The sequence below is a fragment of the Polyodon spathula genome, chromosome 24, assembly GCF_017654505.1.
Source record: "Polyodon spathula isolate WHYD16114869_AA chromosome 24, ASM1765450v1, whole genome shotgun sequence".
Classification (NCBI taxonomy): Eukaryota; Metazoa; Chordata; class Actinopteri; order Acipenseriformes; family Polyodontidae; genus Polyodon; species Polyodon spathula.
In genome coordinates this window covers 6727889-6742428 of record NC_054557.1, presented here as the reverse complement: position 1 = coordinate 6742428, position 14540 = coordinate 6727889, and the positions used below count along the sequence as shown (strand labels likewise).

General features: G+C 40.2%; 1 protein-coding gene across 4 annotated transcripts; it reads left to right on the top strand.

Moving 5' to 3' along the window:
• The first annotated feature begins 4215 nt into the window (after positions 1-4215).
• LOC121299361 (ADP-dependent glucokinase-like) lies at positions 4216-14501 on the top strand. 4 transcript variants are annotated; one of them, XM_041227078.1, is made up of 8 exons: positions 4216-4481; positions 5059-5332; positions 6749-6974; positions 9003-9065; positions 9432-9552; positions 10585-10781; positions 12406-12504; positions 12989-14501. In XM_041227078.1, the coding sequence occupies exons 2-8, from the start codon at positions 5100-5102 to the stop codon at positions 13541-13543; spliced, it is 1494 nt and encodes a 497-aa protein (XP_041083012.1). In that variant the 5' UTR covers positions 4216-4481; positions 5059-5099; the 3' UTR covers positions 13544-14501. The 4 variants fall into 4 exon arrangements, with proteins under 4 accessions (XP_041083012.1, XP_041083015.1, XP_041083013.1 ...); XM_041227081.1 differs by having other exon boundaries at positions 4217-4481; positions 12992-14501; XM_041227079.1 differs by having other exon boundaries at positions 4474-4542.
• Positions 14502-14540: the final 39 nt, after the last annotated feature.

The window sequence follows — 14540 nt, the reverse complement described above, 5'->3', positions numbered from 1 at the left end:
AGCGCTTCTCATGTTCTCAGCGCTAAAGTGTGACATCAGTAAGTATGTTTGTATGTGTGTATTCACAATATCCCTGGAAGGGAGAGGCACCCCCAGCAGAGGAGAATGATAGAACTTGGAACAGCTCTGACAAGAACCGTTCACACTGCAGGGAACTCACTGGGCAATCTTGTTTGCAACATAGCAACGAAAAAATAGCATTGAAGTCCAAGCTTGTGATTGTGATGTCACTCAACAGAAGCTCTGGCTTCACATCAAAACAGTTTAAGCAATCCCTGCAGGCACACTACTGCCAACATCATTCACAAGCAGATAGAATGCTGACAACTTTTTCTTGCAATCATGACTGGTGGAGCTGTGTCATGAATGTATTATCATGCATTATCTCCTGGTAGAACATTAGAACAATGTGGAATGTTCTGTTTTGGCAGTGACAGCTCTCTTAGAAGCCCCATTTGAAGGCGAAGGCTACATTTGTCAAGCATACACGTGATCACGTATTGTTCTTGAGCTGTTAAGCTTTCTTTTGATATTCATAAATGTATAATCAAATAGCCCTTATGAGCCCTTATAAAAGTTTACCACAGTAATTTTGCACTGCACTTTTCGCATGGTTATAGTTTGCAGTTACAATAATTGACCATGGTTTGCCATGTTATTTTAATATACTTTAATACCATATCTGTGCTTTACAATGCTTACCTATAATTGACCATGCTTTCACTATGCTTTATTACACCATATAAAAATCCAATATTTGTGCTAGTTTTTCAATAGATCTGGATGTGTCTTGAGTATTTTGTAGAAATATATTTTACTGTTAATATGCTTGAGACACCACAGCATTGACTGCATCTTATCTAATGGTGACCTGATCTACCAACACAAACAACCTTACAAACAATACACAAATACCATAAGTGTACCTTCATGATCTCATTGTTTTACCCTCAATCAACCCCAACAGAGCTATTAGCAGATCACATGATAACCAGGAATGGCAACTCAATGAATCTGGAACATATATTACACAGCTCTGATACAGTACCATGGTACAACAATGCATTACACCTTTCAGGATTGCATTAGGAGATAACAGGGTTTTTATACCACAGTTATACAATACCTTATGTGTGACAAGTGATTTTTCTTTCTGGATTTTAATGAAATAGCCAGTTACGTGCTGCTTCTGTTTGAGTCTGACCTCAATTGGACCAGTCATACAGTGGCAGGTTGTTCTGTGTTGTGAATGGGAGCCTCTGTGATGCTTCCCCTCAGAATCTTTGTATATCTCCCTTCCACTCACATTGACTGTCACACCTCAATGTGTTGCAGTACAAGATTTCAAATGAAAACTCTGGGACCCCATGCTGTACTTATACTAATGAAACACGTTCAAATGTGCTAATCTGGGCTCTTGGTGAAGTAACTCTGTATTAAGAAGAGATGGCTGTCAAAGAAGTGTCTCTATTCTGAGATTAATTTAATGACAAACAATATGATAGCATAATGATAATAACAAGTCTGTCAGTAACATTCAGCCCTCGGCAAGGCTCAAAATTCAGAATGATATATTATCCAGATATATGCAAAAATGTAACAGTAAATGTACAAACAGACACCATCATATATCCAAAAAATCATATATTCTCAATAATGTATGCTAAATAATGTTAATATAAACTCCAGAATCACATATTCTCAATAATGTTGGGTAAATTGTTTAAATGCCAAGTTTCATGATAACTGGATTAGCGGGTCTCCAGATTTATGAAAAATGTAAGTGTGACATACAGATTAACCCCAGCAGGAGATGCAATGACAGTACATGACAGCTGCATGGGTGGATCTTCATGCTTCTGCTTTCAGTGTCCAAGCAACCTCTTAAGCCTTTACTCTGTGGAGCAAGAGGCAGCAGCCTGTGCTGGTAAATGATGGGCAGAGCAGGTGTAATGCAGGGATTACAATCTTGGCATTTTGTAAAAGGAATGCTGGTGATAGTCTGGGGGGCTTTCTTAAACCACAGCACAATTTGAGCTTTAACACAGTGTTAATGTAATACATGAGGGAATAAACATAACATTCTCCACATTGTCACAACTTTTACCGGTGGACCACAAGGGGCACGGTCTGCCCCTAAGTAACATATCATAGCTTTAATTGGCATGTGTGTTGTAGAAACGTCAACTCTTTAGCTATTTAACAGGTCAGTCTTGTCTGGCACAGACAGCCTGCTGAATAAACCTTGTATGCCTTTAAAATGCCAACAAGAGCAACGTCAGTGCAGCTTTAAGAGCTTATCACCATGAGACGCCCTTGCAAGGATGCAGCTCCGATCAGCTGTTAGCACAGTGCTGCCAGGAATGAAGGCAGTAACTGACGCACATGGCACTGAACAGCACACTGATTGAAACCTCTGAACGCTGGAAAAAGCACCCCTACGGGCTCTGCGACTACACTCTCTGTATAGGCAGGAAGTGTCATTCTCTGAGTGGTCACTACAGGTTACTGTACACGCAGTGTTAAATAATGAGTAATCCCTTTATATGTACAGTAGCGTGCAAATGTATTAGAACACCTCAAGATTTGTCATTTATATCCTTTATATATCTACCTTCATGAAAACCTCAGGGCGCGAGAATTTCAATTTCCGGTCATATATTCAGTGTTAAAGAAACAACAGGCACTTGTGTGAAAATGTCAGACCACTTTGTGCTTTAATTAGGCATCTTAAACAATGTCTGAAAAGTCTCATGAATTTTTACCATTTGGGATTATGTGTTCCTTTTACTATTTTTAATGATATGCATGTGTGGCCTATTAAAGTCATTGATTAAACTAGACAATCACTATTTTACAAATTTTGACAATTTTGCAAGATTTTCAGTTCCAGTGACGTTTTCCAGTGACGTTTTAATCAGCTTTTGAGTGTTTGGAGCATCTTTCTTTTGTAGTATGCTTTGTAATTTGTCTTCTGTTAACTCATAAAATCTGTGTTCAGCCATTTTCTCTTGTGAAGGTGCAGGGGAGAAAGGCGTTCCTTTGAAAAGGGATGGGACAGACAGTGATGTGATCTATCACACGACAGATGGAGACTATTGTCCGGTAGGATGTTAGGGCAATAGTTCAATCTATTTTTCCTCCTATGATGAGGTTTTAACCAATCACAGGCCAGGATTTCCAATCACTGATTCATTATATATATGAAAAAAATCACTCAAAGATATTCTTGGATAAATGTTGATGGTGATACCAGTGGCAAAATCAAGGGAAACAGCACCCTCTGGTGTCACAATTAAATTATAACAGTTGATTATTTTCAAACAGCAGATTCGGGAAATAACCTTGAATAGCTTAAATGTGTATTATGAAATGTTAGTTAAATGTGTCTTTTCAAAGATGATGGAAGGTTAAATGTAGGGTTGCCCCTGACCCCTGCATATGTTTCTTATGTACCATCATTTTCTACAATGTGTCGAGCAGTTGTTCTGTGTCGATGTGTGTGCAAGGGTGTGATTGAGGACTTCCTTCAGGTTGCAGTTTCAGCTATTCATTCAAGTTACCTGGACAAAAGGTGCATTGCGTGTCTTCTTGTACGCTTACGCTATGAGCTCAAACATGCTCTGAGCACAGCCATTTTAGAAGGACATGCTGGGCAGCTGGAAGCAACGGTTTTACATACAGTGGTTGGGAAACACAATAGAAAAACTGTCCTTTTTTCTGCACGCGTTTGTGACAACGGGTTGCACACGGCTGACTCATTTACATGAATGACATCACTGGCTGTATTAAGAGAGACCACACCTACTGGCGACAAGCATCTGAACCCCTTATTAACAGGATACAAAGTCTCTGTGCAACAATATTACCACCTTACAACCATAGCATACCCATAACAACTATGCGCACCCCAAACTACAAAACTGTACCTACTGACCGTGAAATTCCCCACCACATTTTTAGTTTAAACGCACGCATAGTTGGTACTGTAAACCGAAATGTCTAACACTGTTCAGATTTTTTTCCCCCCTTTTCGGGCTAAACCACGTGAAACGGAGTACGGTAAACACAAACGCAAATGAACAACCAAATGTAAGTCAAATGGGTGGCATAATACAAAGTATACGATTTGAAACAGAGGTACTCTATAGTTTTAGAATACATTTGTATTTGCTAAAATGAGATCCATTTTAATACCATAGTCCCTACACACCTCTCAGCTACCAACACGTAGTCATCTGCTTCGTTCTGTGCATCTTCCAGGTATTATTCATATTTTCAAAACATAATCACGCTTTATCATCTGCCGCCGAGCGGTTAATATGCACAGATTTCTGAAATAACCAGTGCAAGCCACTTCGAGTTGGCAGCGCACACTCTGTAATACTGGTTGCGCCAGGAATTAGTCTGTATGGTGTACGCCACAACGCAAATAAGAAACCCGACCCCCAAGATTGAGACGTCGCGGCCGGTCTGAAAACGTAAGTTCACAACAACACTGCATCCAGCGTTCAGGCTCGGCCAGAACAGTTTCGATTCCAGGTTAAGCCCATACATTTGTGAAATACATGCATTTAATAATATTTTAGTGTCGGTTTTTTATTGTACGGTAATGCATATTGTGTATATTTTTACATTGTTTTGTAAACAATTGCAATTACATATCAATAGCTAGCTATACCAATTTGCCGGCGCGAAAACTGGATTTAAGGAAGTGTTTGTATCGATTGCAGTGGTTATCAGTACATTGTATTGAATTAATTGAAATGTTAAGTGAAAAATACTACTAGATGCAATATAATGTTTCTGTAAATTGACATGTTTTGTCGTTTATTCGCGCATTTATTCACGCACTTTATTATTGATAATGGATATGACGGATTGCAACAAATAGACATTTATTATTAACTTTAAATAGGCTTCCAGTGTACATTTTAATATTTTATTATGAAAGCCTAGAAACGGCCAATTCGTTTTAATTCTGTTATTCTGATAGTGTTGAATTATTGCGTCTTACGGCTGGAGTTTAATTCCCGGTTTCTTGTGATTCCCTTTCAGGTAAAAAGCCTAGCTACAGAAGGACCAGGTCTGATCTGACTATGTGGCGACAAGCCTTTGCAGCTATGCTGCTGGCAGTAAGCATTGGCTACTTCTACCACTCGAACCCTGCGTTTCCAGAGGTGGCTGTGCGCTACCTCACCAAAACCCTTCAGTCCCTGTCCAGCTGCCTTCAGGGAAGCTCCAGCACTGCTACCATTGAGCAGACCATCTCCTCAGCCTGGGACACACTCATCACTGCCCCAGCCACGCAGTGGACCAGGGTGGCTGTGGGGTAAGTATTAGTATTATATAGAGAAGAGTGTTTCACGCCCAACTGTACTGTACATAAAAAAGCTGCAGTTCCATCAAGGGGTTCTGGTGGCATAATAAACCACAAGAGCTTGTATGGACCAGATCCACAGATGGAGTTACACCATTATAAATTAAATGTAGCTGTATTTGTATTTGTTATAGTGCATGGATGGTAACAGAATTAACTTAAGTTGAGGAGCTTTGTGCTAAAACTGGGCAACCCACAGAACCATCTTTTATTTATTTATTTTACAAATTTTGATTCCCTCTAGAGTGGTACTCCAGTCTAGCAGCCCGCACCACAGCCTTCCAAGGTGCAGCCAAGTAGTGCTGCGTGTGATTTGTGCATTGGACACAGAATTCTAGTTTTATCTTAGTTGTACCAAAAAAAAAATCCATAAATCTTTTCAGTTGTGCGCTTCCATTCGCTATATAGGTCTTGCATGCAGTTTTGAAAAGCACATATTATAGCAAGCGTGTATTTTAAAACATATCTGGTGCTACGTTAGGTTAAAATTGCCAGGCCTTGCTTTCAGGTAGCACTTCCTTGGTTATTTCACTTGAAGAATGCAGTTGTCTTCATCCTTCTTTCTTGTCACTAACCAACCAGCTGCAAGAAACATCCTTCGACCCCAAAGACACTGCTTGGGTGAAATGTAACACAACTTCTTCAAGGCCAGCCAACTGAGAGCGTTCTTTAACCTTGTGTAGCACCAGATATCCTGTTGATGAAGGAGAAAATGCATTTTTCTTTCAAAACTACACTGACCTGTTGTAGCAAAGTGGCTGCAGTGCGCAGATGTAGATGTGATGTGGTGCACAAGTAATGACAAACAAGTGATTGCAATGTTCAAACAATGTTTTATTTTAGTGAGGTTTGCAAACCAGGTCATTTGTGACCGTAAACAATAATCCCAAGCAATACACAGCAATGTGTATTGCACTGTTTAAAGTATGGGTTACATTCCTGTAGTAATATACACAGAGTTAAACACACACAAGACACACACGATCACAAGTCCACACTAGATGGCTGACTTCCATCTTACTTTTGGAATGAATTCTCTGACCATCCAGAACAGGGCAATCTGTTCCCTTTACATAGCACCCTCACAGGAGGGAGATTTATAACCAAGATTCATTCTTTCTCTGTCACACATGTACAGTGAATGGAGATGCAGGGGTGGAAATAAGACTCATTGCATAACAGTTTTCCCCTTTCCAGGTTTTAAAATTAGCCTGATTTGCCACAGTATATAGGTAACAGGCTCAGTTGTTTTATTAAACTCTAGTTAAATCAGGAATGGATCAAACAGTGGGTCTTATTTCCATCCCCGAAGTGCACGGCACGTAAGATCTACAGCCACTTTAAACCATTTCCCTGTGTGTCTTTCAGAGTGAACACCTGCGTGGATGTGGTGGTAACCGGGGTGGGGCTGCTGCAAGCGCTCGCTATTGATCCCGGCACAGGGCTGGATCACGAGGTCCTGCACTCCAAAGAGGACCTCAAAGAAACCTTCATCCACTACATGGAGAAGGGGGCGGCCACTGAGCGATTCTACAGTGACAAGGAGTCGTTTCAGCGGATAGCAAGGGCGGCTTCCGAGTATCCCGGGGCTCAGGTAACGGGGGACTTACGCTGCAGGATCTGTTCAATTGATCTAAAATGATGTGCAGATTGAGAGTGGTCCAAATAGTGATCTGGGCAGGAAAAAAATGGGATGGAAATAAGACTCCTATTGCATAGCAGTTTCACCCATTCCAGGTTTTAACCCTTTGCAGTCCTGTGTCGGACCAGGTCTGACATTACAATTTTCCCTTACCAGTCCAAAAAGCAGAGAAAACCTTTCAATGGTCGAATGAAACCAAAAAAAAAAAAAAAAAAAAAAAGGCCGTAACTCATAGCCCAATGCATTACAGAGATAACACAGACATAACAATGGAGGTAGCTGCTTCTGCATCCAGCGCTCAAAGAATATCACGGACATTTGCAGAGCTTCCTGAGATGTTATAGTAATAAAATAATGACTTGGATTGCATTATTGAGGAGTTTGGTGATAAAATGAGTGATCAGGAGAGGATTTATCAGTATGTACGTCTATAAAGAGGTATGTGAAAAATACGGTGAACAAGGGGTGGGGCTTGGCTGTAGATACAGTACTGAGTATTTTTTTGCAATTCAATGCCTTTTGAACCTGTTTTACTCTGAAAAATTTATTTTAAACAGCGCATATGAAAATAAATTGGACCTGACAAGCGCTGAATAAATGGACTGCAAAGTGTTAATACACGCTTCATAAGCCCCAGTGTGTAGCTAACAAGCCGAGGTGTGTCTTGTTAAGCTCCTAGTAAAATCAGGAATGGATCAAACTGCTATACAATGGGAGTCTTCATTTGTCAGCATGGTTAGCCAGAATGGTGTATTAACTGTTTGCCAGGGTAAAGTAATCCCAGTCCTGCAATATATAAAAAAGAACAATTAACAAGTTCAGAGCAGGTTTAGCATGGGCCAGATAGTAACACATGAAATAATACAATTGTATTGTATTACTGGATAAGTGCTTGCTATTTTTCATTTTGTTAACTAAAGAAGAATTCTGAAATGCTTTAGGCAAATACAGTTTAAACAAACAGAATGGTTTAATTTGTTTTACAGAAGGAGTAACTCCCAAGGTGGTAACACCATTATATTATCCTTGTTTTCCCTTCTGTTTTAATTGCATACATTGGGACAAAATTAATTGATTAATTTTAATTAATACTGCATTAAGCAATGTTTTGTTTGATGGTAACATGTAATTGTGCCTGCTTATCAGCAATTACATCATTTGTGAATCGCTCCTAATTCTGTTCATTATTGCCTGAAGCAAGTTAGCCCCTCCTTGCTGCTAATACTGCTTGTACAGTTTTGCAGACTGAAATGTGAAAGATTTATTCAAGTAGATTGTATCCAGGTTCAGATCACAGGACATGTGATATTCCTGATGTATTATAAAATAAAAAGGTTGTAAATTAAGACTGAGCTGATTTCCTGTATACCGATAACCACTAATTTTGGAGTACCTTAGCCTTGGTCAGGATCTGTGAAAGCAGTCGTAAACCTTTTGTGTAAATAATACAGTTTAACTCTTACATAATCATACACTTTCAATAAAAAAAGACTTGATTTAACATTTTATTTGATTGATATATATCACATGAATCAAATAAAAAAAATCATATATAAATCAAATAAATTCATGCATCACAATTTGGTGGACCTCAAGTAGTACAATATTGCTCATGTATCGCTATCACTTTATGTGTTGTGCAAGGAAGTATCACGATTCAACAGTACAGAATTCTTTTCACCCCCTCACAATAAGCCAGTAGCTTTGCTGGGTTTTGAAAATGGCAACTCCTAACTGGTATAGTAAATGGCTAACCGCAGAATAAGGAAAAAAGATCCCAAATGTGGGTCTGACAGTGAATTCAATTAAACTGAGTCTGAGAATATGGTTTGTTTAAAACTCCAGTTCCGAAATTTCCCATAAGATCTCTTCAGACACTGATTACAAAAAGTCTTGTGTGAGGTTAAATTTTGACTGGGTAGAGCTCAGACAATACTGCCGTTTGCATTCTGTATTCACTGTCCACCCTCTCTTTTTCAGCACTTTGTGGGTGGAAACGCAGCTCTGATTGGTCAGAAGCTGGCAACCAATCCCCACGTGACGGTAAGCTTGCCCTCTGCCTTCCCTTACTAGGGCAAGTGCTATTGTGCTGTAAGTGCTATTGTGCTAAATAGAACTTGGATTGTTATGGGAGAAACATACATTCTTAAACACTGGGGTAAATTCACCTGATCTCAGTGGTGGTAGATTTAAATACTGACATCATTTAAACACTGCTGGCATTTGTTTTTGATTCAAACGACGGCAGTGTTTAGATCCAATGTTTTGATCAAACTGTGTCAGCTATAGCAAAACATGCTGCTTTTGTTTATCCATTTCTCTACCCGCAGATTAAGCCTGTATAGAGATGCCACCCCCAGGTTTGTGACGAGCTGTGCTCTGACCTCTCTGCCTCTATCTGTTCTCCAGGTGCTGCTGTGCGGGCCGGTCGGACCCAAACTCCAGGAGCTGCTGGCTGATCAGATCATTGTCCCGGCTGAGTCTCTGCAGGGGACTGATGAGTACCACCTCATCCTGGAGTACAAGGCAGGTAATGTAACCCAGACACAGCGCCTTGGGGGACATTCTCTGTTGGCCTTTCTGCATAAACTATTCGGGATTCTAACTGATGACCTGAAAGCTGTCCACATCATTCTGAAATGATTGTAGAATTTCTGTGAGTAGGTTGATCAGCCATTGTGTGCTGAGATGGTTTTGACATCATGTCAATATGGAAATTAATTGGGTTTTTTCAGACATAACGACAGTTTTCTATATGGTTGGGTGTGAATCCTTCGTAAACTGCAGCTTCTGGAGATTGCTGAGATAAAATAAACCTTTAGGTTTGCACGGGGTGTATTCAGTGAACTCGAAAAATAGTGTCACTGTCATTTCAGTCTCCTCCTTTGATGGCATATGAAAGTTTATAGACCAACCTTTGAATATACAAAAAGTAAGAGCGTCTTTACCAAAAGAAAGAAAAAAAGAATAAGGAAGGCACATGATGTTGACTGCAATTTGAAACACTGCTTGCTGCTTCCTGTCAGGAAATGATTCAGTAAAACGGCTTCTATGTTTTTGTTATCATTTCTTAATCTTGTGCACTGTGTGTCAAGTAGTTTGCCACCTTTCCTGCCTGCTAGCTTTCAGAATGTCTCCCTTAGTAAATAGTTTTATCTGCAGTTTGTGTGTGATTATTAATGGAAGAGGGAGCTACTTGGTCAGTAGCCAAAATCTGGGTGATTGAGTACTAGCGGATTTAATACAGTTAACAATTTATACAAGAACACTGTCACACGACCATTGTCTAGTAAGACTGTTTCAAGCTACGATCATCATGAGATCTTTATGTTAAAGTGATAACAAGTCAGTCCCAATTTTGAGCCTTTTTAAAACATCACTTTCTGTAACTTGGTCCCTTTTGTAGATTTTCTGTCTCTTTATATGCTTTGTCTCATCTTTCTTGCATGTTTTGGGGCTGTGTTTTACTCAATTAATGTACATTTCCTGTCCTGAATACAAAATACTCCCATTTAATGACAAAACGCAGGACTTGACTCTCTTTCCTCCTCCCTTGTCCCAGGAGATAAGTGGGGCTCGTCACAGGCACCCAATGCAAACCGCTTCATCTTTTCACATGACATGTCCAACGGGGAGATGAGTACACTGGAGACCTTCGTGGGGAGCATGGAGGAGTTCCAGCCCCAGCTGGTGGTGCTGTCCGGGCTGCACATGATGGAGGGCCAGGGCAGGGAGCTCTGGGAGGAGCGTCTCAAAGAGGTGGGAAGGGCTTCCATAGACACCTCCTTCCAGCAGCACCTCGGCACTCTGTGTGCGAGTGGGAGCAGTGCTGTTTATGGATGACATTGATATTGGGTCATTTCAGTTTAAATGGACCATGGGGGTTGCTTACATCAGTGACTTGCTTCACATATTTCTTTTTTTTAATGGAAGGCACTTGAAACAAACTTTAAAATTAGTATTTGTCTAGAGGAGGTCATGAAGGAATTGGAAAGCAGCAATCTCTTAAAATAAAATAAAAAAAAAAAAAAAAATCTGGTATATAAAATGTACAGCTATTTTAAAGTACTGATTACTAAAATGACAATTGCTTTTTTTTATTGTTTGTGTGCCAAGAACACCCAGGTCCTGAGGTTGCTGATTGCGTATATCAAAACCACATATACGTGTTCTGTTAAAGGAACACTCTGAAGTCGTGCTACTTTACTGTATTTCCCCCATGAAATCAGTACTGGGTGCAAAAAAACAGGCACAGAATTAGTGGTAATAAAGAAAATTCCTATGCCAGAATTTACTAGCATGGACTATTGTTTTACATCCACAGCTCGTTCTGTTCTAATTATACTGGAAAATAGAGGCACTACAGCTCTGTTATTTCTAAGGACCAACCTTGTTTAAATCAAAAACATTGAGATGCTTCAAAACATAAAGGGCCACTTTCCCTGTGCCACCATTATTTTAAGGATTTGACACTCTTAAATGGCATCAATACTACAGCTCTGGCCAAAAGTTGTGCATCACCCTATAGAATTAACTAATTTTGCTTCATAAAGTCGAATGAAACCTGCTGAATAATGTTATGTTATTGAATTACATACCGCTTTGTAGTTTTCCATATACTTAATGAAGAACTGGAAAAAATGTGACATTTTGAAATGTAACGTGAAATATTATAGTACTATTATGGCTTCCAGTAGACTTTTGCAATATAATTTAATAGTTTCTTTGATTACATGATGTTAAATAAAATATCATTAATTTATGTTCCTATAGTTCCTCCCTGTACAGTAAATGTACATTCCGCCCAAGCCCAGGGATAGTTTTATAACATTGCAGCAGAGCACCAAGATGTGAAAAAATCACCATTTATCTGTACTGATAACCTGTTCAATCACAAAACACACCAGCACGGTGCGTTTGGGTCACATTTGTTAGATATCTTGCTTATTTTTTTTTTTTTGTAAGGGGACGATTATCTATTTGGGAATGCTATGTTTCGTAAGAAAGTGATCCGAGTTGGATAAAGTGGACAAAAAAATGTCTCAGCTCCAAGCAGTATTTACCAGCAGTGGTGCTGCAACACTTTTTTTAAGGATGCTGTACATTACCAAGGTGTCCTAGCATCGGACTGCAAGCAAATAACAAATACAGTTGCCATTATGTTAACAAAGCATATTAACTGAGGTTCAAAACGAGTTATCCTATTATGATGGTACGAATGTGCCATCTGCTTTTTGTTACATGACTCAGTAAGGCAAACGCAAAAACCCCCCCCCCAAAAAAAACATGTTTTCATGTTGAAAATCCTATGCGTCTGTCCTTCAAGGAGCCGCTCCTAGTGGTGTCTGGTGATCGCATTCTGATGTCAGCTGTTGTTTTGTAGGCTGTGGTAACCATCTCGGACATCCCCAATGAGGTCCCTATCCACCTGGAGCTGGCCAGCATGACAGACAAGGACTACATGAACAGCATCATGCGAGAGGTAAATGTATAGGTTTAACTGAGGAATCTGACTAAGAGGAGGAGAGCAGGGGAGGCTACTGAAGAGCTGTTCAGTTGTTGACTATTGTTAGATTGGTGGCGAGTAGTAACTCCACAGAACAACAGATAGAGGATCTCAGTAGAGAGTGTTTTGAAGAAAAGATATTGTGGTCTCTTTTGCCTATTGTATTGGCACATAGTAAAATAGAGCTATGCCTTTGAACCTGATTGCTCATGGATGTAGTCACTTAATGACTATTACATTTTTTTTTTTTTTTTTACTTTTCAAAAGACCATTTCTGTTTCAGATTATTTGAGTCCTAAAGCAGCGGAAACTGTCCATTAAATATCATGCCAGATGCTAAATAAACAGGGGCTGCCATTTTAGTGGCTTGGCAAGAACTGGTTCTGGGGCAGTGGTTTTTTAAGAGAAGGTAGATGTTTCTGATTTTAGTCTTCTAGACTTTCCCTTTATGTGCTGTTAGCAGGTTCTGCCCATAGTGAATTCCATTGGCCTGAACGAGCAGGAGTTGCTGTTCATCTCGCAGGCGGGCTTGGGGCCCCACTCCCAGCTGCCCTCCTGGAGCGGTGTCCCTGATGTTGGTCAGGTCAGTGATATACTCTTATGGATCCTCAAGCAGCACGGCCGCACTGACCTGGAGTCTGAGGCTGATCTCACCCGCATCCACTTCCACACCCTTGCCTACCACATCTTGGCCACAGTTGACGGCTTCTGGGCCAACCAGGTGTCTGCCGTGTCTGCTGGCGCCAGGGTGGCTGGGTGCCAGGCCTGCGGCACACAGAAGATCGACGTGAACAGAGTGGTCCTCAAAGCCCCCTTGGAGTTCCACACCTCCCGGGACGAGCCAGGACAGACTATGACTTTAAATCCATCTGAGCCTGTGGTAGTGTGGCACAGAGAAAATGTCTCCTTTTACTTCACGCCTGTTTTAGTTTGTAAAAACCCACTTCGGACAGTTGGGCTGGGGGATGCCATTTCAGCAGAGGGACTGTTGTACTCTGAAATGGCTGAGCAGTAACTGACTCTGCTGGAATGGAAATACTAAGTGCAGACTGTCTTATTCAGTACCATGACAATCTGACAATCAGATAGCGTAAGGTTTCCCTACTTAATTGAAATAATCTTGAGGGGTTTTGTCTTTTTTGTGCTAAATGTGTACAGTACCTATAGTCAGAAGCAACAATAAGAGAGTTTTGTACTTGGTATGTATTCCAACAAACAAGTGGAAGGAGAGAGTGCATCTGGGATCAATGCAAACGGGCTTAAGAAATAAATGTCCTGCCTTTCTCTTTTTTTTTCATTTATTTCAAAAGTCAAATTGTAATTTGATCTTGCTATGCAGTTACTGGCCAGAGGCAATCCACGTTCTTCTAATATACAATCAAAAAAAAAAAAAACTTTACAAAAGTAACTGATGCACACACTAAATATTAAATTACGTAACGGCCCTTTGTCAAAATTGAGTTTGACACCCCAGCATTAAAAAGACTAACTTTAGCAAAGAAAATATGAATCCGAAAAAAATAAATAGAAATGTCAAAACAGTCATTTATCAGACCCAGATTTAACATGCAAAACCTCCGATCAGGTGCTTCCAAATTATGCAACTGCTGCAGTTTTTGTTGGTTAGTAAGATACAGGCAGTCCTCGCACTTAGGACACAATTGGTTCCTGGAAGTCGCGTTGTAAGTTGAAGCGTCGTAAGTCAAAGCACATTTTCACATTGGAACAATATTATAAATTGGGATTCTGTTCCTGACTCTTCGGACAGATAATACAGTTTTACAAAAATGACCCGTTATATTGTACTCGTGCAAATATTTATTTTAATCTTTACACTCAACCCGGTGGTTATGCTCATATTACTCAGACACCTACCGGGCTTGTTTAAACATACAGACTTGGGGCTTTCCAATGACGTATTCAGAGTGTCTATGTGGTACTCCTAGCAGGAAATACGATTACCTGAAGTTAAGCCCCTCATCATGTGACAGAGTTCACAGCTTAGGTTTCGA